This window comes from Ranitomeya imitator, chromosome 9 (genome assembly GCF_032444005.1).
Source record: "Ranitomeya imitator isolate aRanImi1 chromosome 9, aRanImi1.pri, whole genome shotgun sequence".
In the NCBI taxonomy this organism is placed as follows: Eukaryota; Metazoa; Chordata; class Amphibia; order Anura; family Dendrobatidae; genus Ranitomeya; species Ranitomeya imitator.
In genome coordinates this window covers 145739705-145764937 of record NC_091290.1, presented here as the reverse complement: position 1 = coordinate 145764937, position 25233 = coordinate 145739705, and the positions used below count along the sequence as shown (strand labels likewise).

At 42.9% G+C, this 25233-nt stretch overlaps 2 protein-coding genes across 2 annotated transcripts in view; both read left to right on the top strand.

The window, feature by feature from the left end:
- Window positions 1-878: 878 nt before the first annotated feature.
- On the top strand, window positions 879-25181 carry LOC138648646 (neural-cadherin-like). The gene is made up of 10 exons (XM_069738433.1): window positions 879-895; window positions 1016-1259; window positions 3437-3548; window positions 8149-8398; window positions 21132-21274; window positions 21552-21724; window positions 22146-22344; window positions 23391-23561; window positions 23777-23949; window positions 25059-25181. The coding sequence occupies exons 1-10, from the start codon at window positions 879-881 to the stop codon at window positions 25179-25181; spliced, it is 1605 nt and encodes a 534-aa protein (XP_069594534.1).
- The window catches only part of LOC138649159 (neural-cadherin-like), a 37567-nt gene continuing 36217 nt past the window's right edge, over window positions 23884-25233 (top strand). Inside the window, exon 1 of the mRNA XM_069739325.1 lies at window positions 23884-23949. The gene's annotated coding sequence lies outside the window, so the exon portion shown is untranslated. The remainder of the gene's footprint in view (window positions 23950-25233) is intronic.

Genomic DNA, 25233 nt, shown 5'->3' with positions numbered 1-25233 from the left:
TATAATACTGCACCCTATGTACAAGAATATAACTACTATAATACTGCCCCTATGTACAAGAATATAACTACTATTATACTGCTCCCTATATACAAGAATATAACTACTATAATACTGGTCCTATGTACAAGACTATAACTACTATAATACTGCCCCTATGTGCAAGACTATAACTACTATAATACTGCCCCTATGTACAAGAATATAACTACTATAATACTGCCCCTATGTACAAGAATATAACTACTATAATACTGCCCCTATGTACAAGAATATAACTACTATAATACTGCCCCTATGTACAAGAATATAACTACTATAATACTGCCTCTATTTAGAAGAATATAACTACTATAATACTGCCTCTATTTAGAAGAATATAACTACTATAATACTGCCCCTATGTACAAGAATATAACTACTATAATACTGCCCCTATGTACAAGAATATAACTACTATAATACTGCCCCTATGTACAAGAATATAACTACTATAATACTGCCTCTATTCAGAAGAATATAACTACTATAATACTGCCCCTATGTACAAGAATATAACTACTATAATACTGCCCCTATGTACAAGAATATAACTACTATAATACTGCCTCTATTTAGAAGAATATAACTACTATAATACTGCCCCTATGTACAAGAATATAACTACTATAATACTGCCCCTATGTACAAGAATATAACTACTATAATACTGCTTCTATTTAGAAGAATATAACTACTATAATACTGCCCCCTATGTACAAGAATATAACTACTATAATACTGCCTCTATGTAGAAGAATATAACTACTATAATACATATGAGTGGGAAGATAAATTTTCCTGGTACTATATATACTATACACACGGAGCCAACAAGCATGATGCCAGGAGGCATGTGAGCGATGTACTCCTGAAGATTCTCCTTGAGCACAGCCCGTTAATGACTTGCCTATCAACTGTTTATTCTTGGCAAATATGTTGTAAATGTAATTTTTTATATTGTTTATATTTTTAGTAATCTTTTTTTTGGGGGGGCACTTTCTGAATGTTTCAGGCTGCTCTCGGTGTCGGCAATTTCTCTCCAGAATCGCCCATTAAGCTACAGTCTGGTCAGCAACCCCAACCATGTATTTGACATTCGGCCGCTCAGTGGGGACGTCACGTTATCCCGGACTCTGGACTTTGAGACCGAACCCAATCAGTATTTGCTACTGGTGAGAGCAAGTGAAGCCGGGCGCCCGCTCAGCAGCTCTGCGGAGGTGAATAACTTTGCTGACGTCTCATCCCATGATATATATTATACATACTCTGTGATTACTTTAAAGGTGTTTTCCCAAAATTACATTTGTAGCAAGTGACAGGTCCTCCTTAAGGAGTAAGAATATTGCCCCCAAAGGTGTATATAATTTTTAAATGGTCATTGTTGTTTCAGCAAACTTTGCATAAATCAATAGTACAGGTGAATGTAAGAAACTTTCTAATACATCCTATCAGATAGATCGGCTTTTTTTCCACTTATGAGCCACTTTTCTCCACGCTGATGTCCTGAACTCTTCATCCACTCTATAGTCGAACAGCTAACACAGATTATTCCGTGTTAGGAAATGTAAATCCCTTGCTGCAGGTTAATTTTAATAAACAAACCGACTATTCTCGCCTTCTCCTGGTCCGCCATCGAATTTCATGACAGTTCCCAATGTCTGGCTTTGGCTGTGGCACTGACATTACATTGACAGCACAGCAACCAATCGGTGAGCTCTGCAGCTCTTGGTGGAGCTTTCTATATACACGAGAATGCTCCACACAGAGCCACGGAGCTCACGGATTGGCTGGAATCTTACCAGTGGACCCAGGGAGTGTGAGTATAGCACAGTTTGTTTCTTCAAAATAACCTGCTGGTGCAATCACTGTGTACATACATCACATTACTGATCCTGAATTACATCCTGTATTATACTCCAGAGCTGCACTCACTATTCTGCTGGTGCAGACACTGTGTACATACATTACATTACTGATCCTGAATTACATCCTGTATTATACTCCAGAGCTGCACTCACTATTCTGCTGGTGCAGACACTGTGTACATACATTACATTACTGATCCTGAATTACATCCTGTATTATACTCCAGAGCTGCACTCACTATTCTGCTGGTGAAGTCACTGTGTACATACATTACATTACTGATCCTGAGTTACATCCTGTATTATACCCCAGAGCTGCACTCACTATTCTGCTGGTGCAGTCACTGTGTACATACATCACATTACTGATCCTGAATTACATCCTGTATTATACTCCAGAGCTGCACTCACTATTCTGCTGGTGCAGACACTGTGTACATACATTACATTACTGATCCTGAATTACATCCTGTATTATACTCCAGAGCTGCACTCACTATTCTGCTGGTGCAGTCACTGTGTACATACATTACATTACTGATCCTGAGTTACATCCTGTATTATACCCCAGAGCTGCACTCACTATTCTGCTGGTGCAGTCACTGTGTACATACATTACATTACTGATCCTGAGTTACATCCTTTATTATACTCCAGAGCTGCACTCACTATTCTGCTGGTGCAGTCACTGTGTACATACATTACATTACTGATCCTGAGTTACATCCTGTATTATACCCCAGAGCTGCACTCACTATTCTGCTGGTGCAGTCACTGTGTACATACATTACATTACTGATCCTGAGTTACATCCTTTATTATACTCCAGAGCTGCACTCACTATTCTGCTGGTGCAGTCACTGTGTACATACATTACATTACTGATCCTGAGTTACATCCTGTATTATACTCCAGAGCTGCACTCACTATTCTGCTGGTGCAGTCACTGTGTACATACATTACATTACTGATCCTGAGTTACATCCTGTATTATACTCCAGAGCTGCACTCACTATTCTGGATTGATCCCTGTTAGTGAATTCCTAGTTTAGTAGAGGGCCGTCCTGTGGTCAGAGCTGTTGCACAGTCGCCTCTCTCTCTGCAGTCCGGTTCTGCGTTACATAGATAATGGATGCTGTGTGATACTTATTTTCCCCTGATCTCTCGGGGTGCCGGACCCTGGCAATGAGCAGTAATGGTCCAATGTCCTGATTCCTTTAGAAGTGCGACCGGTTGGACCCCGCTGGTTATAAAGTATGCTAGAGACGTGTTTCATAAGGGTCACTCTCCTACACTGCAGCTTTTGGGTACACCGTTGGCACTGCCCCTGGATACAGACACTGGCATATACTATACATGTATTAAAGGGCAAGTTTATGACCCAAGCACAATGCTGATATGTGGAAGGGGATTTTATGGCTCCGAGCAGGAGGCGGGTGCACTCTGAATCATTTTTATATCAAGATATTAGTGTCCGTTTTACTGCGCTCTGCTGAAACTCTAACTTGGTTAATGGAAATGTCTTGCAGGTTGTGGTGGTGATTATAGACATAAATGATTGCACCCCGGAATTTCAGCAGACAATCTACAGCAGAGACGGCGTCCCTGAGACTGTGCCGGTGGCAACCTCTCTCCTGCAAGGTTAGTATATCCTCGTTATATGGCTGAAGTCTCATAAATTCTGCTGGAAACTCATCAGAGGAAGTGTAACTACTGCTGTTTATTCAGGGCACTCGAGCCAGGCCGGATGGCAAAATGTCGGAGTCTGGATTTCGGGGCCATGATGGCTCTTGCATTGACCAATGACGAATAAAGGATTTGCAAAAAACCAAGTTTAAGCATCGCTGGGGAAGTTCTAGGTGCAGTCAAAAAAGGGCTGAAGAACCTGGGGTCCAACTTGATAGAACCAGGACATGATGACTTTTGACGATACTTGAGCAAAAAGATTTATTAGGTTATTTTTACTACGTTCCAAAAAATAGGAGTTGACCCTGCTGTTATTTGTACATTTTTTCAGACAATGGGAAAACACAAAAAGCCTAAATAATACATAATTTTTTGGGCAGGGTCCCAGTTACAAATACACCACGGGGATTCAAAAGCAACTTATGCTTTTTCCCTTTTTCTCTGCCCAACAATTAGTTAATTATTATCTAAAATGGCCAATTGCTACATCAACACAGTCAATGAGGGGTTAGCCTTAGCTAGACTCAAGGTTTGCATGTTCTCTTGGGTTTTCTCCGATACTCCTATGGATGGATTCATTTGTTGCAGTGAAAGGACACTTTGTGAAAACCATGCACTAAAGGGATACTCCAGTCTATCAAAAATATCATCCATCCACTGGATAGAACTGTTCGATGTGTCTGGGTCCCATCACTGGTAACCTCGGCAGTTGCCAGTAGGGAGGACTTATGACTCCTTTTTTTGCTTCTTTTATTACCATGGAGGAGTAGATTGGAGCAGCTGGTCGCGCATGAGCCTCGACGCTCCATTCAATGTCTATGATGCCGAGAAGGATAGCCAAGGTGACCTGTTGCTCCATTCAATCTCTTCTGTCTGCGGTCTGATGACTATAAGACTAATGAAGGCATCAGTTTGTCAATTTAGAGGTTGGTCCACCGAAAAAGGGCACACAATCTGAAACGCGCGTTGGGGCCATGGCACCGCAGGTCTGAGGTAATTACCTTCCATTATTATGTTTCTTTTGCCAATAGATCTCTTCACTACCTTTTGGTGATTCACACTGGTAATTTTACTATTTTGTATCGATCTGGTACTCACCTGTTATTTATATGACCACGTTATTAAAAGTAGACATCTTGAACTTACTTAAGTTACTCGGACCTGCGGTTCCACCTGCTTGGTAGCAGTCATTTTCTGATCACCTCGTTTAATTTTTTGTTATATACTCTTACTAATACAATTTTTTTAAATAAAAATATCGCGTTTTAATGGTTGTTTGATTCATTCATGTGCAGTGTTTCTCTATATGTTCTATACATTCCTATGCATTGAATCCTGTTCTATTCAATCCCCCTATGTGGGCACAGGTGTTTTTAGTTTACCAAACACTGTGCATTGTTGTCTATATCTGATTTAATTTACTTCATGAGATCTAGAGTCTATGTTTCCCTTAATACATCCCAGAACTGTATTTGCCTTTTTTGCTGCTGCATCACACTGTTGACTCATGTTCAGTCTGTGATCTATTAGTATAAACAAGTCTTTTTCACACTTGCTGTTGCTTAGTTCTATTCTTCCCATTCTGTAGATGTAATATTTGTATTTCTTTCTCAGATGAAGAGTCTTGCATTTCTATTAAATACCATTCTGTTATTCGCTGCCCATTGTTCAAGCTTATCTAGATCCTTCTGAATCCTTTTTCTGTCTTTTCTAGTGTTGGCTATCCCTCCTAAATTTGCATAATCTGCAAATTTGATTAGTTTACCTTCAGTTCCCTTATCTACATAATTTCTAAAAATGTTAAACAACACTGTGGCCAGGACAGAGCCTAGTGGTACCCCACCTGAAACACTTTTCCAATTGGATGTGCAACCATTTATAATCCCTTTTTGATTACGATCACTGAGTCAGTTATGAATTCACCTAACTGTAACCTTATGAATCCCCTACTTGGTCATTTCTTCAATAAGGATAGTATGTGATACTTTATCACATGCTTTGCTGAAGTCAAGATATACTATATCTACCACATTTCCCTGATCTAGCCAGTCAGTGATTCTATTATAGAAGGACATTAGATTATTCTGGCATGATTTGTTTACTACAAACCCATGCTGGCTCTGGTTAATTACTGTATTTTACTTACATGCTGTTTAATAATTTGTTCACATATCTTTCTTGGTATAGAAGTAAGGCTCACTGGCCTGTAATTTCCTGGCTCCATCTTCTTTCCTTTTTTGAAGATAGGGGCAACATTTTCCCTTTTCCAATCTCCTGGGACTTCTCCTGTTTTCCTGGATTTTTCAAAAATTCTGGCTAGTGGTTCTGCAATTTTCTCTGCTAACTCTTTCAGTACCCTAGGATGTAATTCATCTGTACCAAGAGATATAAATTCATGTAAATTAGCTACATGTTCCCTTACCATCTCTCTGTTTTTGGATAGAGTGGATTATTTCATTCCTTTGATGGCACTGTGAAGATCAGTTGATGTTGCATTTGCTTTCTTAGAGAACACAGATGCAAAATAGGAATTTAAATGTTCGGCCTTCTCAACATCATTTTTCTCTACTTCACCCTTTTTATTTTCATCCTGTAAAAATATAATAGCATCTTTGACTCTACTTTAATTTTTGACATACCCCCCAAAAATTTTTTTATTGCTTGTGGTCTCCCTTGCAAGCCTCACTTCATTACTGGCTTTAGCTCCTCTAACTCTATCCCTGCATTCCATGCAGACAGCTTTATATTCTTCTTTAGATATGACCCCTCTTTCCATTTGATATACATTTCTTTTTTCCTTTATAACAAGTGATTGAGTTATGTGTTCATCCATCCTGGTCTCTTTAAATGCTTATAAATTCTTCCTTCTTTTAGGGATTGTTACCGATTGCGCAGTGAGAATTTCATTTAGCCAAATCTCCCGTCCTTCTTGGACATTTCTGTTCTTTTGAACATCCAACCATTGGACCTTTCCTACCCTCTTTCTGAGTCTATTAAAATCTGCCTTTCTGAAGTCCAACCTTAAGTCCTCGCTGCTCTTCCTCCTCTTGTAATCCAAAATTCAAGGATAGCATGATCGTTGCCTCCTAAATTTCCAGCCACCTTTTACTTCCTCAATCATTTCCTCCATGTTGGTAAGAATTAGGTCCAAAATTGCAGATCTTCTTGCTCTCTCTTCTACCTTTCGAAAGATAAAGTTGTCGGCAAGAGAAGAATTTTCTGAGAAGATAAGAATTTTCTGGACCCAGTACTTTTGCCTGAGAAAGATTCCCAACAACAATGTGGATAGTTAAAATTTGTCATGATCACGATGCTGTACTTTTTTGAGAACAGAGATATCTGTTGTCTAAGGCTTGGCTTGTCACTCTCTACAAGTAGAAACCTTACCCCTTAGGCTATATTCACACTTTGCGGATTTTGCTGCGGATCCGCAGCGGATTTGACCGCTGCGGATCCGCAGCAGTTTCCCATGAGTTTACATTTCAATGTAAACCTATGGGAAACAAAAAACGCTGTGCACATGCTGCAGAAAAATCCGCGCGGAAACGCTGCGGATTACATTCCGCAGCATGTCACTTCTTTTCTGCGGATTTTCAGCTGCTCCAATAGAAAACTGCAGTTGAAAATCCGCAGAAGAAAACGCAGTAAAAACCGCGATAAATCCGCAGTAAAAACCGTGATGGGTTTTCACTGCGGATTTTGCAATTCCGCTGCGGAAAAATCCGCAGTGGAATCTGCAAAGTGTGCACATAGCCTTAGACACCAGTCTACAGCCTCTCACCTAGCCAAGTCAGGTCCCATACTTTATACTGATGAGGGGCAACACCCTGAAACATTATGCCTGCAATTAGAGATTCTGATTTGACTTTTACCCTAAGTCATATTGCAAGGCTCGTTAAAGAGTCGATATTGACGTTTAGAATTGCTCCTTCCAAAAGATGGCGCTAGAGTTCTTAGTCTTCTTTCTCTCTGAAGAGACAATTTGCATATTTAATATCCCAGAGGAGCATGCATGGCTTATAAGTCTCCTCATTCTGACATTCCCCACAAGGAGAAACATTACCCATTTACGTGAGAATTTTTCAAGCCTGGAATAGCCCTTTAAATATAACAGATCCTGAGTCGGCTTGCTGTATAATTAGACCCAGTATGTGCAAAAAAATGGGGAAATTGGATTGTAATCTCCTGAGGATCGGGACCTGCTGCCATCCCTTGCTTGGGTTGCTCGTTAAATGCATTGAATGTGGCAAAACAGGGATGCTGTGAAACAATTTTTCTCAACAAAAAAAAAAAAAACATAAAAAAGAAGATTCCGTCTTTTGTGTCTTTTGAAGTTCTGAAATGTCGACTAGCGAGAGCCCAGAACAAAGGCGTGAAATGATGTGACTACAGGCAGCGCGTATGTTCTCAATAACAACGGCATAATTATCCTGGCTTTAAACTAGCGGTCCCTTTCTCCCTTTAATAACACGGTGTATTGATGTATCACTTGTGCTAATTGTCCTCCTGTATAAGCAATTATTTTTCTTTTTTTTTCCCCTCTCTTTCTCATCAGTGACAGCCACTGACTGTGACTCCGGCGTGAACGGGGAGTTTTCATACTTCACTCTGAGCCCTGAATTCAGCATATCCGCACAGGGCACCATTAGCCCAGCACGGCGCTTGGATTACGAGAGGCCCAGTCATCTGTACGAGTTTGTCATCTTGGCGATAGACCACGGGGAACCGCCAAACACCGGGACGACCACCGTCAGAATCCGGGTTACCAATCTGAATGACGAAGCCCCAGAATTTTCCCAAACCATGTCAGTAGAGTCTTTTGTTTTTCGTCTTGTACGGTTTTTTTTTGTTTTCTTGCTAATTAACCCGGTAGGGGTCATCATTATCTATAATAGCCATCTGCCATAAAAAATGAAGTCTGTGTCGCACATTATTTATCAATTTATTCACCAACCCAGCACATTAACCCTTTATTTACCCAATTTCTGACAGTTAAATAATGTCCATTAACTTGGAACTTGGATTCTTAAAAAAAAAAAATTAAACTCCGAAAGTGTAATTCCTCATGTCACCTGCGGGGGCAGTGTAGGGAAAGTGATGACATGCTGCTGAGCTTCCTAATGAGTTTACCACAGTTTACATTGATGGTATATCCACAGGATATGCTATGAATATCACTTGGTTCTTCCTAATCTTTCTCCCACTTGCCGATGGGGGTCTCCGGTTGCTCCATCCACATGGAGAGGTGGTCCCATGGGTGTGTCTCTGTCCATTCACTTCTTTACAACAGTAGACCAAGCATTCGGGACCCCATTTCTGTAAATACATGAGGGTCCCAGACATGACCTTAAGGGAAAACTCCACCTTCAATTTGTGGGTAATGCCTCAAGTAGCAATTCACCAAATGATCAAAATCCCTTACATCGGCTGCAGTAGCAATGAGAATAGTCATTTTAAAAAGTTGGAAGTCATTTTAAAATTATTTTAAAGATCCTAAAAGGTACCAGTGGCCTGCCTGTTGTGAATTCTGCTCTTGGGCTCCCTCCGGTGGTTATGAGTGGTAGTGCTGCGGTAGTTGGATCGCAGCATTTATCAGGTGTATCTATTTTTTGCAATTTGGGCTGGGCTATATAGCCTTGCTTGATCCTTTAGTCAGTGCCAGTTGTCCATTGTTTTTGGAGGATTCACATCCCTTCTGCTCTCTTCTGTTTGCTGTGCTTTTCTTCAAAGATAAGTCCTGGCTTTGTTTTGCTGTCCACCTGCTGTGGACCGTATAGTTCTGTGAATTTTCATGTTTTTGTCTTGTCCAGCTTAGTCTGTGAAGGATTTTTTGCAGCCTAGCTATTTCTCTGGAGATGCAGATATACCCCCCATGTCTTTAGTCAGATGTGGTGTTTTGTATTTTTCTGTGGTGGATATTTTCTAGTGTTTTAATACTGACCGCATAGTTCTCTGTTCTATTCTTTCTTTTTAGCTAGTATGGCCTCCTATGCTAAATCCTGATTTCATTTCTGCGTATGTTATTTCCCTCTCCTCTCACCGTCAATATTTGTGGGGGGCTATCTATCCTTTGGGGATTTTCTCTGATGCAAGATAGGTTTCCTGTTTCTGTCTTTAGGGGTAGTTATTTCTTAGGCTGTGAATAAAGGGTCTAGGGAGTGTTAGGTACCCACCATGGCTACTTCTAGTTGCGCTGCTAAGTTCAGGGTTTGCGGTCAGTACAGGTACCACCTTCTCCAGAGTATGTCTCATGCTGCTCCAAGGCCACCAGATCATAACACCTGCCCCCATGTCCCAGTGGCCATAAAATCCTGCAGTCTGATTGGCCAATCCCAAATTTTCTTGGCCACAAGACCAATAAAGCTTTCTAGTAGTACAGGATAATAAAAAAAGCTGCTTTTTTCCCAAAGAAATAGTGCCACCACTGTCCTCAGGTTGTAAGCGGTACTACAGTCAGCCACATTTATTTTAAAGGAGCTGAGCTTCGAAACGAGACACAACCTATAGACATGGGAGGCGCTGTTGCTGGAATACAGCAGCTATTCTTTTCTATCGTCGAACAATGTGACAGCACACCACCTACTGAGATAATGGTGATGTGGGTGTACCACGGACCAAAGTGAAATATGATAAACCAGATTGTGATTGCTGGTAATTTCAGTACTGCGATCTCCCCACAGCTCAGGCCCCGCATCGGTTTTCCATAGGATTGCCCCCAGCGCTTGGTCCTACATGGACGCTGATTACTTACCCTGTACAAATGTGTCTTACCTGGAAATGCTCTGTAAATTACAATGGCTCCATATAAGTGGGGGAATAATTGGCCTGTTCAGATATCGATTATGGTATTTTCATTCTTCACTTCTGCTGCACAGTATTGATCCGAGCCACTGCCTCACTAAACACTCGCCCTGAAAATAGAGAATGGATGGAGGCAAAAATCTAAAAATACCGAAAACTAAGAAAGAATCTCAATACAAACTCTAACCCGGAACAATGTAGACATGGATCTATAGCATCCAGGGTAAAGTATATAAATTGGCCTAAAACTTTTCAATAAAAAACGGACTTAATTTTATAAACCTTGTTATTTCCACCATAGTAAAGGATGACAAGGGATAATGTAACGCTTGGTCCAAGAACTGAGTGTTCAATCGCATCATCACAAATGTAAAAACAATTTTTTTTCATAAAGGGTTAACTAACTGTATTCATACTGTGCATTATTTATCCTGTACTGATCCTGATTTACATCCAGAGCTGCACTCACTATTCTGCTGGTGCAGTCACTGTGTACATACATTACATTACTGATCCTGAGTTACATCCTGTATTATACTCCAGAGCTGCACTCACTATTCTGCTGGTGCAGTCACTGTGTACATACATTACATTACTGATCCTGAGTTACATCCTGTATTATACCCCAGAGCTGCACTCACTATTCTGCTGGTGCAGTCACTGTGTACATACATTACATTACTAATCCTGAGATACATCCTGTATTATTCTCCAGAGCTGCACTCACTATTCTGCTGGTGCAGTCACTGTGTACATACATTACATTACTGATCCTGAGTTACATCCTGTATTATACCCCAGAGCTGCACTCACTATTCTGCTGGTGCAGTCACTGTGTACATACATTACATTACTAATCCTGAGCTACATCCTGTATTATTCTCCAGAGCTGCACTCACTATTCTGCTGGTGCAGTCACTGTGTACATACATTACATTACCGATCCTGAGTTACATCCTGTATTATACCCCAGAGCTGCACTCACTATTCTGCTGGTGCAGTCACTGTGTACATACATTACATTACTGATCCTGAGTTACATCCTGTATTATACTCCAGAGCAGCACTCACTATTCTGCTGGTGCAGTCACTGTGTACATACATTATATTACTGATCCTGAGTTACCTCCTGTATTATACCCCAGAGCTGCACTCTCTATTCTGCTGGTGCAGTCACTGTGTACATACATTACATTACTGATCCTGAGTTACCTCCTGTATTATACTCCAGAGCTGCACTCACTATTCTGCTGGTGCAGTCACTGTGTACATACATTACATTACTGACCCTGAGTTACATCCTGTATTATACCCCAGAGCTGCACTCACTATTCTGCTGGTGCAGTCACTGTGTGCATACGTTACATTACTGATCCTGAGTTACCTCCTGTATTATACCCCAGAGCTGCACTCACTATTCTGCTGGTTCAGTCACTGTGTACATACATTACATTACTGATCCTGAGTTACATCCTGTATTATACTCCAGAGCTGCACTCACTATTCTGCTGGTGCAATCACTGTGTACATACATTACATTACTGATCCTGAGTTACATCCTGTATTATACTCCAGAGCTGCACTCACTATTCTGCTGGTGCAGTCACTGTGTACATACATTACATTACTGATCCTGAGTTACATCCTGTATTATACTCCAGAGCTGCACTCACTATTCTGCTGGTGCAGTCACTATGTACATACATTACTGATCCTGATTTACATCCTGTATTATACTCCAGAGCTGCACTCACTATTCTGCTGGTTCAGTCACTGTGTACATACGTTACATTACTGATCCTGAGTTACCTCCTGTATTATACTCCAGAGCTGCACTCACTATTCTGCTGGTGCAGTCACTGTGTACATACATTACTGATCCTGAGTTACATCCAGTATTATACTCCAGAGCTGCACTCACTATTCTGCTGGTGCAGTCACTATGTACATACATTACTGATCCTGAGTTACATCCTGTATTATACTCCAGAGCTGCACTCACTATTCTGCTGGTGCAGTCACTATGTACATACATTACTGATCCTGAGTTACATCCTGTATTATACTCCAGAGCTGCACTCACTATTCTGCTGGTGCAGTCACTGTGTACATACGTTACATTACTGATCCTGAGTTACCTCCTGTATTATACTCCAGAGCTGCACTCACTATTCTGCTGGTGCAGTCACTGTGTACATACATTACTGATCCTGAGTTACATCCTGTATTATACTCCAGAGCTGCACTCACTATTCTGCTGGTGCAGTCACTGTGTACATACATTACTGATCCTGAGTTACATCCAGTATTATACTCCAGAGCTGCACTCACTATTCTGCTGGTGCAGTCACTGTGTACATACATTACTGATCCTGAGTTACCTCCTGTATTATACCCCAGAGCTGCACTCACTATTCTGCTGGTGCAGTCACTGTGTACATACATTACATTACTGATCCTGAGTTACATCCTGTATTATACTCCAGAGCTGCACTCACTATTCTGCTGATTTAAAGTTTCTGTAGGTGCAAAGCGATTGCAGACCTTTAATCGCATGTATTTGCCCGGTTTCTTTGTATCCAGGCTGTGTGGCGTCAGAACTGTACACACCTTTTCATTTTGAAACATTATTTTAATTTGGAGTTTTAATTTAAAGAGGAAGATCTCTAACATGGAGTCCTCACAAATTGTCGAAAATCATGGCGAACAGTCTGAAGAACGCCTTATGAAGTGTTCCAATGGGAAACCTGGGCTTAGGCTCCAAACTTTCTACATTCTATATTTTAATTGGACCTTAAATCCCCTTAGTTTTGGGGCTGCACCTTCACCCCTGTCCCGGACTTGTCAGATGATGAGAAGTTTAGATTTATGACTGTCGGCTCCTCTCCCGTCTTCCTTGGCTCTGGGCAGCTCTTTAGTTTTATGCCTTTAAGTTCTTATTTTTCCCCTCGATTAGCGCACAGATTTCTGTATTCTCCATCCCTCGTCCCCCTTTTTTCCGCCTCCTTCCCATCGCCCCTGCAGCTTTTCTGCACGCTGTTTGCTATAGATACGATGGTGGCCTATTTTTTTTTTTCTTAAAATCCTTCTGCCTCTTCAGAGACCTTTCCGCGTAATGTTCAAACCTCCCATCTCTCTGTTCTTCTTCGTTTTTACGGCTTTAAAACTGTCAGAGCTGGAATCGATTTGCTCGTTAGACTCTAGGCTAAGACAGTGGCCTCAGGGCTGTAATTTATTGTTGAGTGGCTGAACAAAATCACAGTGTTCCCATCCCCTAATCTAGGGCATTAAATTAGACTCTCACAAATAAATATATATATATATCTCCCAGTCTCTTTCGATTTGCAGCGGTGCGGCGTAGACAGAGCGGACGTCCACTTGCCGTGACCGTTGGTAAAGCTCTTCATTCCTACAGGCTTTCATGTCATTTGCTGTTTAATTCCTTTTTTTATTTATTTTTGAAACATCCTTTTATATTCATCCACTATATTATTGAAATTTTTTTTAATTATTTCTTTTCAAATATCCTGTTCTCAATTATTAAAGGGGGGGGGGGGAGAGTCCCATATTTTAGGGTCCTTGACTCTTTAGCTGGAGCTGGAAAAAAACGAGAAACGTCAACTGTCTGGAGGATCTCCAAGGTGCAAACTTGTGTAATACTTTATCTCACCTGCGGTGGCACTGCAGAGAAAGTGAGCAGAATCTTAATTTGCATGTGATCGCCACGATCAACTTATCATAAGAAGGTAGTAACAAGTAAAGCTTCCGCAATGCAAGATCCTTCTAATGATCTTTTAAAGTAAGATACCCTGTTAATTAGATTTTTTTTTTACATTTATCAGTAATTATTCCCACCCCCCCAGTCACTTGTTAATAGTAAAGTGTTAAGAAAACCAGAAAAGAAAAGAAGCTTGTTGAAAAGAAAAAAAAAAAGGTCTATGGACAGAAAAGTGTTTAAGAAATGTTCTCAGGCAAAAACAATAATGTTCTTCTATTTAGCTCCTTTAAAGGTTGTTAAGAATTAAGAAAGTATATAAATCATAAACCTACCCTATAAAATCAGATTTTATTATTCCTATTAAAAACCAAAACGTGGTGAACATCAAAATCACCGTGAAATAAAAAACGACCCTTTGTGGATTTTTTGGGGTCCCTAGTATGGTACCTGTACTTGCACCTTCCTATCAGCGGAGGTTGGCAGCAGAGGTTGGATAGGGAATAAAGGGCACCTCTGTATCTAAACAATAATCACTCCTAATATTCTAGGGATACCCTAGTCCCCAACACAAGTGCAAATAAAAACAATGATGAACACAATCGGCGATCGGTGGTAACAATTAGCATTTGGATTCTAATTTTCAATGCTGGCAGGATAACCATCCGGGAAGATCAACATCTTTAGATCCCTTTATATGATGAGGTACCCTGTTGTGAATTTTGTGGCAGAGCTCCCTCCTGTGGTCACAAGTGGTACTTTGGCTGATTCTCTCTATGAGCTTCCGTTGGTGGAGGAAAGTGGTACTGCGGCTTCTGAGTTTCCTTCCTCAGGTGATGTGGTGAAGTCGTTAGGTGCTGCTCTATTTAACTCCACCTAGTGCTTTGATCCTGGCCTCCAGTCAATGTTCTAGTATTGGACTAGCTTCCTCCTGGATCGTTCCTGTGGCCTGCTGCTCTGCATAGCTAAGTTGCTCTTGTGTTATTTCTGTTTGTTGTTTTTTCTGTCCAGCTTGTTTATTTGGTTTTTCTTGCTTGCTGGAAGCTCTGGGACGCAGAGGGTGTACCTCCGTGCCGTTAGTCGGTACGGAGGGTCTTTTTGCCCCTTTGCGTGGTTGTTTGTAGGGTTTTGTGTTGACCGCAAAGTTACCTTTCCTATCCTCGCTCTGTTCAGAAAGTGGGCCTCACTTTGCTAAATCTATTTCATCTCTACTTTTGTCTTTTCATCTTACTCACAGTCATTATATGTGGGGGGCTGCCTTTTCCTTTGGGGTATTTCTCTGAGGCAAGGTAGGCTTATTTTCTTTCTTCAGGCTAGCTAGTTTCTCAGGCTGTGCCGAGTTGCATAGGGAGCGTTAGGCGCAATCCACGGCTGCCTCTAGTGTGGTTGGAGAGGATTAGGGATTGCGGTCAGCAGAGTTCCCACGTCTCAGAGCTCGTTCTATGTTTTTGGGTTATTGTCAGGTCACTGTATGTGCTCTGACTTCTATGTCCATTGTGGTACTAAATTACCAAATCACAACAGTACTGGAGGCCGAAAGTACTAATGATTCTCACTAGAGGGAAAAAAGAAGTTCTGAGACCATTTTTTTTTCTCTGCACTGTGTTTTGCCTTTTTTTCCCCTAGACATTTGGGTGGTTCAGGACACAGGTGTAGCGATGGACATTAAAGGTCTGTCTTCATGTGTGGATCAGCTCACGGCAAGAGTACAAAATATTCAAGACTTTGTGGTTCAGAATTCTATGTTAGAACCAAGAATTCCTATCCCTGATTTGTTTTTTGGAGATAGAACTAAATTTCTGAGTTTCAAAAATAATTGTAAACTATTTCTGGCTTTGAAACCTCGCTCCTCTGGTGACCCAGTTCAACAAGTCAGGATCATTATTTCTTTTTTACGTGGCGACCCTCAGGACTGGGCATTTTCTCTTGCGCCAGGAGATCCTGCATTATGTAATATTGATGCGTTTTTCCTGGCGCTCGGATTGCTGTACGATGAACCTAATTCTGTGGATCAGGCAGAGAAAAATTTACTGACTCTGTGTCAGGGTCAGGATGAGATAGAGGTATATTGTCAGAAATTTAGAAAGTGGTCCGTGCTCACTCAATGGAATGAAGGTGCGCTCGCAGCTATTTTCAGAAAGGGTCTCTCTGAAGCCCTTAAGGATGTCATGGTGGGATTTCCTATGCCTGCTGGTCTGAATGAGTATATGTCTTTGGCCATTCAGATCGGCCGACGCTTGCGTGAGCGTAAATCTGTGCACCATTTGGCGGTATTATCTGAGCATAAACCTGAGCCTATGCAGTGTGATAGAACTTTGACCAGATTTGAACGGCAAGAACACAGACGTCAGAATGGGCTGTGTTTCTACTGTGGTGATTCCACTCATGCTATCTCTGATTGTCCTAAGCGCACTAAGTGGTTCGCTAGGTCTGCCACCATTGGTACGGTACAGTCAAAATTTCTTTTGTCCGTTACCTTGATCTGCTCTTTGTCATCTTATTCTGTCATGGCACTTGTGGATTCAGGCACTGCCCTGAATTTGATGGACTTGGAGTATGCTAGGCGTTGTGGGTTTTTCTTGGAGCCCTTGCAGTGTCCTATTCCATTGAGAGGATTTGATGCTACGCCTTTGGCCAAGAATAAGCCTCAGTATTGGACCCAGCTGACCATGTGCATGGCTCCTGCACATCAGGAGGTTATTCGCTTTCTGGTGTTGCATAATCTGCATGATGTGGTCGTGTTGGGGTTGCCGTGGCTGCAAGTCCATAATCCAGTATTAGATTGGAAATCCATGTCTGTGTCCAGCTGGGGTTGTCAGGGGGTACATGGTGATGTCCCATTTCTGTCTATTTCGTCATCCACCCTTTCTGAGGTCCCAGAATTCTTGTCTGATTACCGGGATGTATTTGATGAGCCCAAGTCCGATACCCTACCTCCGCATAGGGATTGTGATTGTGCTATCGATTTGATTCCTGGTAGTAAATTCCCAAAAGGTCGACTGTTTAATTCATCTGTGCCTGAGCACGCCGCTATGCGGAGTTATGTGAAGGAGTCCTTGGAGAAGGGGCATATTCGCCCGTCATCGTCGCCATTGGGAGCGGGGTTCTTTTTTGTGGCCAAGAAGGATGGTTTGCTGAGACCTTGTATAGATTACCGCCTTCTAAATAAGATCACGGTTAAATTTCAGTACCCCTTGCCGCTGTTATCTGATTTGTTTGCTCGGATTAAGGGGGCTAGTTGGTTCACCAAGATAGATCTTCGTGGTGCATATAATCTTGTGCGTATTAAGCGAGGCGATGAATGGAAAACTGCATTTAATACGCCTGAGGGCCATTTTGAGTACCTAGTAATGCCATTCGGACTTGCCAATGCTCCATCAGTGTTTCAGTCCTTTATGCATGACATCTTCCGAGAGTACCTGGATAAATTCCTGATTGTATACCTGGATGATATTTTGGTCGTCTCGGATGATTGGGAGTCTCATGTGAAGCAGGTCAGAACGGTGTTTCAGGTCCTGCGTGCTAATTCTTTGTTTGTGAAGGGATCAAAGTGTCTCTTTGGTGTTCAGAAGGTTTCATTTTTGGGGTTCATTTTTTCCCCTTCTACTATCGAGATGGACCCTGTTAAGGTCCAGGCCATCCATGATTGGACTCAGCCGACATCTCTGAAAAGTCTGCAAAAGTTCCTGGGCTTTGCTAATTTTTATCGTCGCTTCATCTGCAATTTTTCTAGTATTGCTAAACCATTGACCGATTTGACCAAGAAGGGTGCTGATGTGGTCAATTGGTCTTCTGCTGCTGTGGAAGCTTTTCAAGAGTTGGAGCGTCGTTTTTCTTCTGCCCCTGTGTTGTGTCAGCCAGATGTTTTGCTTCCGTTCCAGGTCGAGGTTGATGCTTCTGAGATTGGAGCGGGGGCTGTTTTGTCGCAGAGAAGTTCTGATTGCTCGGTGATGAAACCATGCGCCTTCTTTTCCAGGAAGTTTTCGCCTGCTGAGCGAAATTATGATGTTGGCAATCGAGAGTTGCTGGCCATGAAGTGGGCATTCGAGGAGTGGCGTCATTGGCTTGAGGGAGCTAAGCATCGCGTGGTGGTCTTGACTGATCATAAGAACTTGACTTATCTCGAGTCTGCCAAGCGGTTGAATCCTAGACAGGCTCGTTGGTCGCTGTTTTTCGGCCGTTTTGACTTTGTGATTTCGTACCTTCCGGGCTCTAAAAATGTGAAGGCGGATGCCCTGTCTAGGAGTTTTGTGCCCGACTCTCCGGGTTTGTCTGAGCCGGCGGGTATTCTCAAAGAGGGAGTAATTGTGTCTGCCATCTCCCCTGATTTGCGGCGGGTGCTGCAAAAATTTCAGGCTAATAAACCTGATCGTTGCCCAGCGGAGAAACTGTTTGTCCCTGATAGGTGGACGAATAAAGTTATCTCTGAGGTTCATTGTTCGGTGTTGGCTGGTCATCCTGGAATCTTTGGTACCAGAGAGTTAGTGGCTAGATCCTTTTGGTGGCCATCTCTGTCGCGGGATGTGCGTTCTTTTGTGCAGCCCTGTGGGATTTGTGCTCGGGCTAAGCCCTGCTGTTCTCGTGCCAGTGGGTTGCTTTTGCCCTTGCCGGTCCCGAAGAGGCCTTGGACACATATCTCTATGGATTTTATTTCAGATCTTCCCGTCTCTCAAAAAATGTCAGTCATTTGGGTAGTTTGTGATCGCTTCTCTAAGATGGTCCATTTGGTACCCTTGTCTAAATTACCTTCCTCCTCTGATTTGGTGCCATTGTTCTTCCAGCATGTGGTTCGTTTACATGGCATTCCAGAGAATATCATTTCTGACAGAGGTTCCCAGTTTGTTTCGAGGTTTTGGCGAGCCTTTTGTGCTAGGATGGGCATTGATTTGTCTTTTTCCTCGGCTTTCCATCCTCAGGCTAATGGCCAGACTGAACGAACCAATCAGACCTTGGAAACATATCTGAGATGCTTTGTTTCTGCTGATCAGGATGACTGGGTGTCCTTTTTGCCTTTGGCTGAGTTCGCCCTTAATAATCGGGCCAGCTCGGCTACCTTGGTTTCGCCGTTTTTCTGCAACTCTGGGTTCCATCCTCGTTTCTCTTCAGGGCAGGTTGAGTCTTCGGACTGTCCTGGTGTGGATACTGTGGTGGACAGGTTGCAGCAGATTTGGACTCATGTAGTGGACAATTTGACCTTGTCCCAGGAGAAGGCTCAACGTTTTGCTAATCGCAGACGCTGTGTGGGTCCCTGACTTCGTGTTGGGGATTTGGTTTGGTTGTCTTCTCGTCATATTCCTATGAAGGTTTCCTCTCCTAAGTTTAAACCTCGTTTCATTGGTCCGTATAGGATTTCTGAGGTTCTTAATCCTGTGTCTTTTCGTTTGACCCTTCCAGATTCTTTTTCCATCCATAACGTATTCCATAGGTCGTTGTTGCGGAGATACGTGGCACCTATGGTTCCATCTGTTGATCCTCCTGCCCCGGTTTTGGTGGAGGGGGAGTTGGAGTATATTGTGGAGAAGATTTTGGATTCTCGTGTTTCAAGACGGAAACTCCAGTATCTGGTTAAGTGGAAGGGTTGTGCTCAGGAAGATAATTCCTGGGTCTTTGCCTCTGATGTCCATGCTCCCGATCTTGTTCGTGCCTTTCATATGGCTCATCCTGGTCGTCCTGGGGGCTCTGGTGAGGGTTCGGTGACCCCTCCTCAAGGGGGGGTACTGTTGTGAATTCTGTGGCAGAGCTCCCTCCTGTGGTCACAAGTGGTACTTCGGCTGATTCTCTCTATGAGCTTCCATTGGTGGAGGAAAGTGGTACTGCGGCTTCTGAGTTTCCTTCCTCAGGTGATGTGGTGAAGTTGTTATGTGCTGCTCTATTTAACTCCACCTAGTGCTTTGATCCTGGCCTCCAGTCAATGTTCTAGTATTGGACTAGCTTCCTCCTGGATCGTTCCTGTGGCCTGCTGCTCTGCATAGCTAAGTTGCTCTTGTGTTATTTTTGTTTGTTGTTTTTTCTGTCCAGCTTGTTTATTTGGTTTTTCTTGCTTGCTGGAAGCTCTGGGACGCAGAGGGTGTACCTCCGTGCCGTTAGTCGGTACGGAGGGTCTTTTTGCCCCTTTGCGTGGTTGTTTGTAGGGTTTTGTGTTGACTGCAAAGTTACCTTTCCTATCCTCGCTCTGTTCAGAAAGTCGGGCCTCACTTTGCTAAATCTATTTCATCTCTACGTTTGTCTTTTCATCTTACTCACAGTCATTATATGTGGGGAGCTGCCTTTTCCTTTGGGGTATTTCTCTGAGGCAAGGTAGGCTTATTTTCTTTCTTCAGGCTAGCTAGTTTCTCAGGCTGTGCCGAGTTGCATAGGGAGCGTTAGGCGCAATCCACGGCTGCCTCTAGTGTGGTTGGAGAGGATTAGGGATTGCGTTCAGCAGAGTTCCCACGTCTCAGAGCTCGTTCTATGTTTTTGGGTTATTGTCAGGTCACTGTATGTGCTCTGACTTCTATGTCCATTGTGGTACTGAATTACCAAATCACAACAGTACCCACAAGCCATAACCGTTAGTCACATTAGTTGCTGCAGTCCAACAAGGCCCTAACTGCCCACTATGGACATAAACAAAGATTCAAACATGGCATAAAAATGATGGTACTCATCCATGCAATGCGTTTCGCCCCTCTGGCTCATCAGGATGCCCGATATACAGAATGTGTTCCGATCTGGATATGACGCTTACTGATAGTTAAATCACCTCCATTTAAATAGTCCCGCACTTATTCCCCTTCACTTCCGCATCGCCAACCGGAAATTTGGATATTGCGATGCCTTATGGGTTTGATACCTGTTTTTATTGTTCTTCATACTCCCAATTGCCAAATCTACTGCATTCATTAGCCCAAGAAGCCAAACCTGGCCAACGGGACGTGCCATAGGGGAAAAATGGCTTATTTGACCAATTTTCCATAATATAATTGTATCCTTAACTGGGCTAACTATGTAACATGCTTCTTTATCTACGGTCTATCTTCCAGATATCGAACATTTGTATCTGAGGATGCCACCCCCAATACCCTGGTTGCCACAGTGCAAGCGTTCGATCCCGATGGAGATCAAGTCACATATGAAATATCAGGAGGCAACGGAGAGGGAAACTTTCTTATTGATCCTCAGAAAGGTAATCATGGCTTCCGGACTCAGACACTATGGTGTTTACAGCCTGAGATTGTGTGAGCCGAGCTTCTGAACATACTTATTGATTGAGCCCACCGTCATCTGCCTAAAATCAATCTGTGTCATAGCGAGCTCGGTGGCAGCTGTCAAGGACAGTGGGTTTGCGGGATTATAGGAAGACCATGGTCCTCATTATCTGAGATCGGTTTCAGGACCACGGTAAAATCTTTAAGTACTCATTATAATACAGATTAATGATAAAGTCATAATTATCTCATCAGGTCTTATCCGTCTCGGCTCCATTCCCCTGCCACGGCTTCATGGGACAGAGTACGTCCTATATGTGACAGCTACGGATGATAATGCTTCGGGGGGTCCTCGCAGCCTCACCAGCACCACCACAGTCATGGTCCGAGTGGATGATATTAATAATAATAAGCCCATTTTTTACCAGGCGAGTCATGCTATGCATAATAACAGTCTGACATTTTGTAGTCTGTGTTAAAGGGTTCATCCAGGACTTAAATATTGATAAGTCATCAGTATCATATTACTTGGGGTCCGACATCCTGCTCCTCCAGCTATTTGCAGGTCTGGATGGTAAAAGGCTCTGCACACCATGTAAAAGGCTCTGCACACCACATAGGGGCTTTTCTCTGGTACTTCAGCTCGGCTCCTATGGAAGTGAATGGAAGTGGATCTGCAGTACTGAGATCGGCCAACACAGTGCGAACCAAGCTGTGCTGTTCCGGCTCCTTACACGACTGCAAAAAGCTGATCAGACCACACTACTGTGATGTCGAAAACCCATTCTAAGGAGAGAAGAACAATATCTAAGGTCTGGATGTCTGATGGGATTTTTGCTCATTTAAAAGTTAACGTTGCGCCCACCTTTACTCAACCAGTGTGCAGATTATAGCAAGAACGCCTCTGTCCTGGAAAACCAGCCCCCGGGAACGTATATACTCCAAGTAGAAGCTAAAGATGCCGACTCCGGGGTCAACGGACAGGTGAAATATGGGATTGTGCACAGAGAAGGCTCGCTGCCGGCATTCACCATCCATCCAGACACCGGTAATGGCAAAATCATTATCACTCATGTAAAAAGTATATATATTTATCATTGTAATTTGGTGCAGCATGAATAATGTATCACCATTTCCAATTATTCATATGGTTCTGGCATATTCCCAAAACCGTCATAAAGTATGTGATCAATACAGAGATGGCCCTGTCTGACCCTGTGACCTGACTTACCGATAAGCCCCGGGGGTTCATGCACTCGGCGGATCCATGCGCATTGGATGTGCATGGTAGCACACTGAGTCACTTGTTTACCTTATGTGACCAGTGCTAAAGGTGCCGCCACATGGTTTTTATCATGCGGATCCAGCTTATTCTTACCTGGGGGAAAGTATGCAAAAAAGCTCTCCCCAAGAAGGAAGAAAACAGTCTAGTTACGTCCATCGGTAGGTTACCCGTGTGCTTGTAGGTGAAATCGGATCCATGGGGAAGCACAATATGGCCCCATGGACAAGGGACCAAGTATGGCCATGATAGGTCTCTAAAAAAAATCCCTCGTTGAGTGCAGTTGTTCAAGTCAGATTTGTGCCATTGTTTCCCAGTACTGCTTGTTGAAGTATTGTACGTATATTTAGGGAAAAAGAAAGCAATAAATGCTACAAAAAAAAAAGTTAAATATCAAAATTTCTTCAAAGCTGCAAGGTAAGTCTCCTCTCCTTCCTCCTCGTTGGCATGCACACGCACAAATCTCACCATGCCCATTAAAATGCTTTATCGGACATTGCGTTGCCAATTGGAGATTTCACACACTGCACCGGTGCAGATAGTCCAGGCGGCGACTCCAGTAACTGAAATCCACAGTATAAAATCCTACCGTTCACAAATCCATTTTCTAAGGTCCAAGTATATTATTATTCCCCCCCACCCCCACGGGTAAAGATCGGTTCCGGCAGAAAGTTCTACCGACCGTGTAGTTGTAGGTCTGAGATGTGGAGCTGTCCGTGGTGCTGGAACCCACACTGGGTGCTGGCGGCTATCGATGGGCACCATAGACCGTGCAGGGATGAATTTGGCGTATTTGTCTCTTTTCCCTGCAGGTGTCGTAACCACTTTGCAAAGTTTCGATCGTGAGAGAGAGAAGGAATATCCCCTGACTATAAAAGCCACTGACCAGGCCACCGATCCGCTCATCGGGCTTTGTCAGATTAACATTGCCATCCTGGATCAGAACGACAATGACCCGAGCTTTGAAAACAACCGCTATGAATGTGAGTAAGCCTCATATCTGCTCTTAAGATTACAACTAACTCGTACTCCCACGGTCATGTACGTTGCATGTCCCCAATGCATCCAAGTGGGTCACCGCTATAGACAGCCAGAGCTCAGAGCCAATGACACAACCCGTGACCTCATGTGTTTACGTTGTTGCTTGTAACCATCAAGTTATAGTAAAGATTACCGGCATGGTGTCATTTCCTCCCAGATTTCCTGAAGGAGGACACAGCCGTGGGCACCAGCTTTCTTCGCATTGCAGCTCATGATGAAGACTATGGCGTGAACGCAGCACTTTATTACTCTGTGGCGGGTGACGAGTCGCCTGTGTTTCAGATCAATGGCACAACCGGATGGCTCTACGTCAATCAACCTTTGCCAAGGGTACGCAACCAATTTTAGGAAGCAATGTGTATACTTTGTAACGAGTGTCAAAAGTTTAGATTTAGTAGAATCAGTCATGGTCAGTGGGCATTGTCCTAGGGTGCAGGAGCCAGGGGTCTCTCTTGGTCTTCATTTTCAGACAGAACTTTTGAAGGCTAAGGCAACTTGTTTAATCGCAGCTTAGATACTTGGGGCGTTCATATGTTATTCCGTAAAGCAAAGTGTAGGTAATTAAAGGGCAATTCTCACCTTAAAGAGCACAACGTTCCCAAATTCCTGCTTGCCGGTGGGTGGTGCGCTCCTGAATGTTGGCATTTCGGGCTGGTGGGATGACTGAGCCACTTGCATGAAAAGTGCGCCCTGCCTTACTAGGAGCAGGATTGGAGCAACTTTGCTTCTGCAGCTTCGGCAGAGCACTGAGGATCTGAAATTGGGGAGATCCAGCGATCTCGCCAATTTCACAGCAGGTTACCAAATTGGTCAGTACCGAGACCGAGGAAAATGTCCACCTTTGATAAATTGCAGAAGCGTCTGGTAACCGAGTCAACGAGCAGTGCAATAAAAAATGACAAAAAAATCCCTCTATTCTCAAGAAAGGAGAGAATTATTAAAAAAGATTGCAAAGTTTCTTGGTTTTTCAAGCACTTTGCAATTGGATAAAAAAGCTTTTAATTTTCTTAAAAGTCTTACGAAAATCAAACTGTCTTTTGGAGCAGTATGTAGCTTAAAGAAAAAATCCAAGGACTATAAAAATCCATTTAATCAGCAGTAAAGAGGAGGGGAAATTGTGTTATATGACAATAGGCAGCGAGAGATACTTGCAGATAGGAACAATCGCCTTAGGTTTGTATGCGCTTTGTTCTTTCCATGTGCCCTACTGGAATTTCCTCTGATGCATGAGATGACCAGTAGCTCATCTGACAGACGAAGGCACACGTTGGGAACGTATAATACGGAGATGATGCTTTATTCTTGCAGCTGATGCTTTTGCTTCAAGTTTAGGGGACATTTTAAGATCTCACAGCTGGTGGCCGGATTTGCGGACAGTCAGGAGGCTCCATGAAGCTGTCAGGTTCATTTTTCTCAGGATCCAACATCTCTATATCTAGACAGGAACATCTGGAGGTGGATCTGGCGCTACTCAAGGAAGGCAGATGTTAGAGATGCCAACGCTAAAGCCCAGTGGAGGAATCTCTGGGAAGTTGGTGGTCAAGTCCGGCACGATATCCTAAAGGCTCGAAGGCCTATATAGATTTCTTTTGCTTGTATTAAAGCGTTTTTCTC

What these genes read in the sequence shown, in the direction of transcription:
- LOC138648646 (XM_069738433.1), top strand. An exon ending in TCTTATTGATCCTCAGAAAG is followed by an intron (nt 21,275 to 21,551) that starts GTAATCATGGCT and finishes TTATCTCATCAG; the next exon opens with GTCTTATCCGTCTCGGCTCC. An exon ending in ATAAGCCCATTTTTTACCAG is followed by an intron (nt 21,725 to 22,145) that starts GCGAGTCATGCT and finishes CTCATTTAAAAG; the next exon opens with TTAACGTTGCGCCCACCTTT.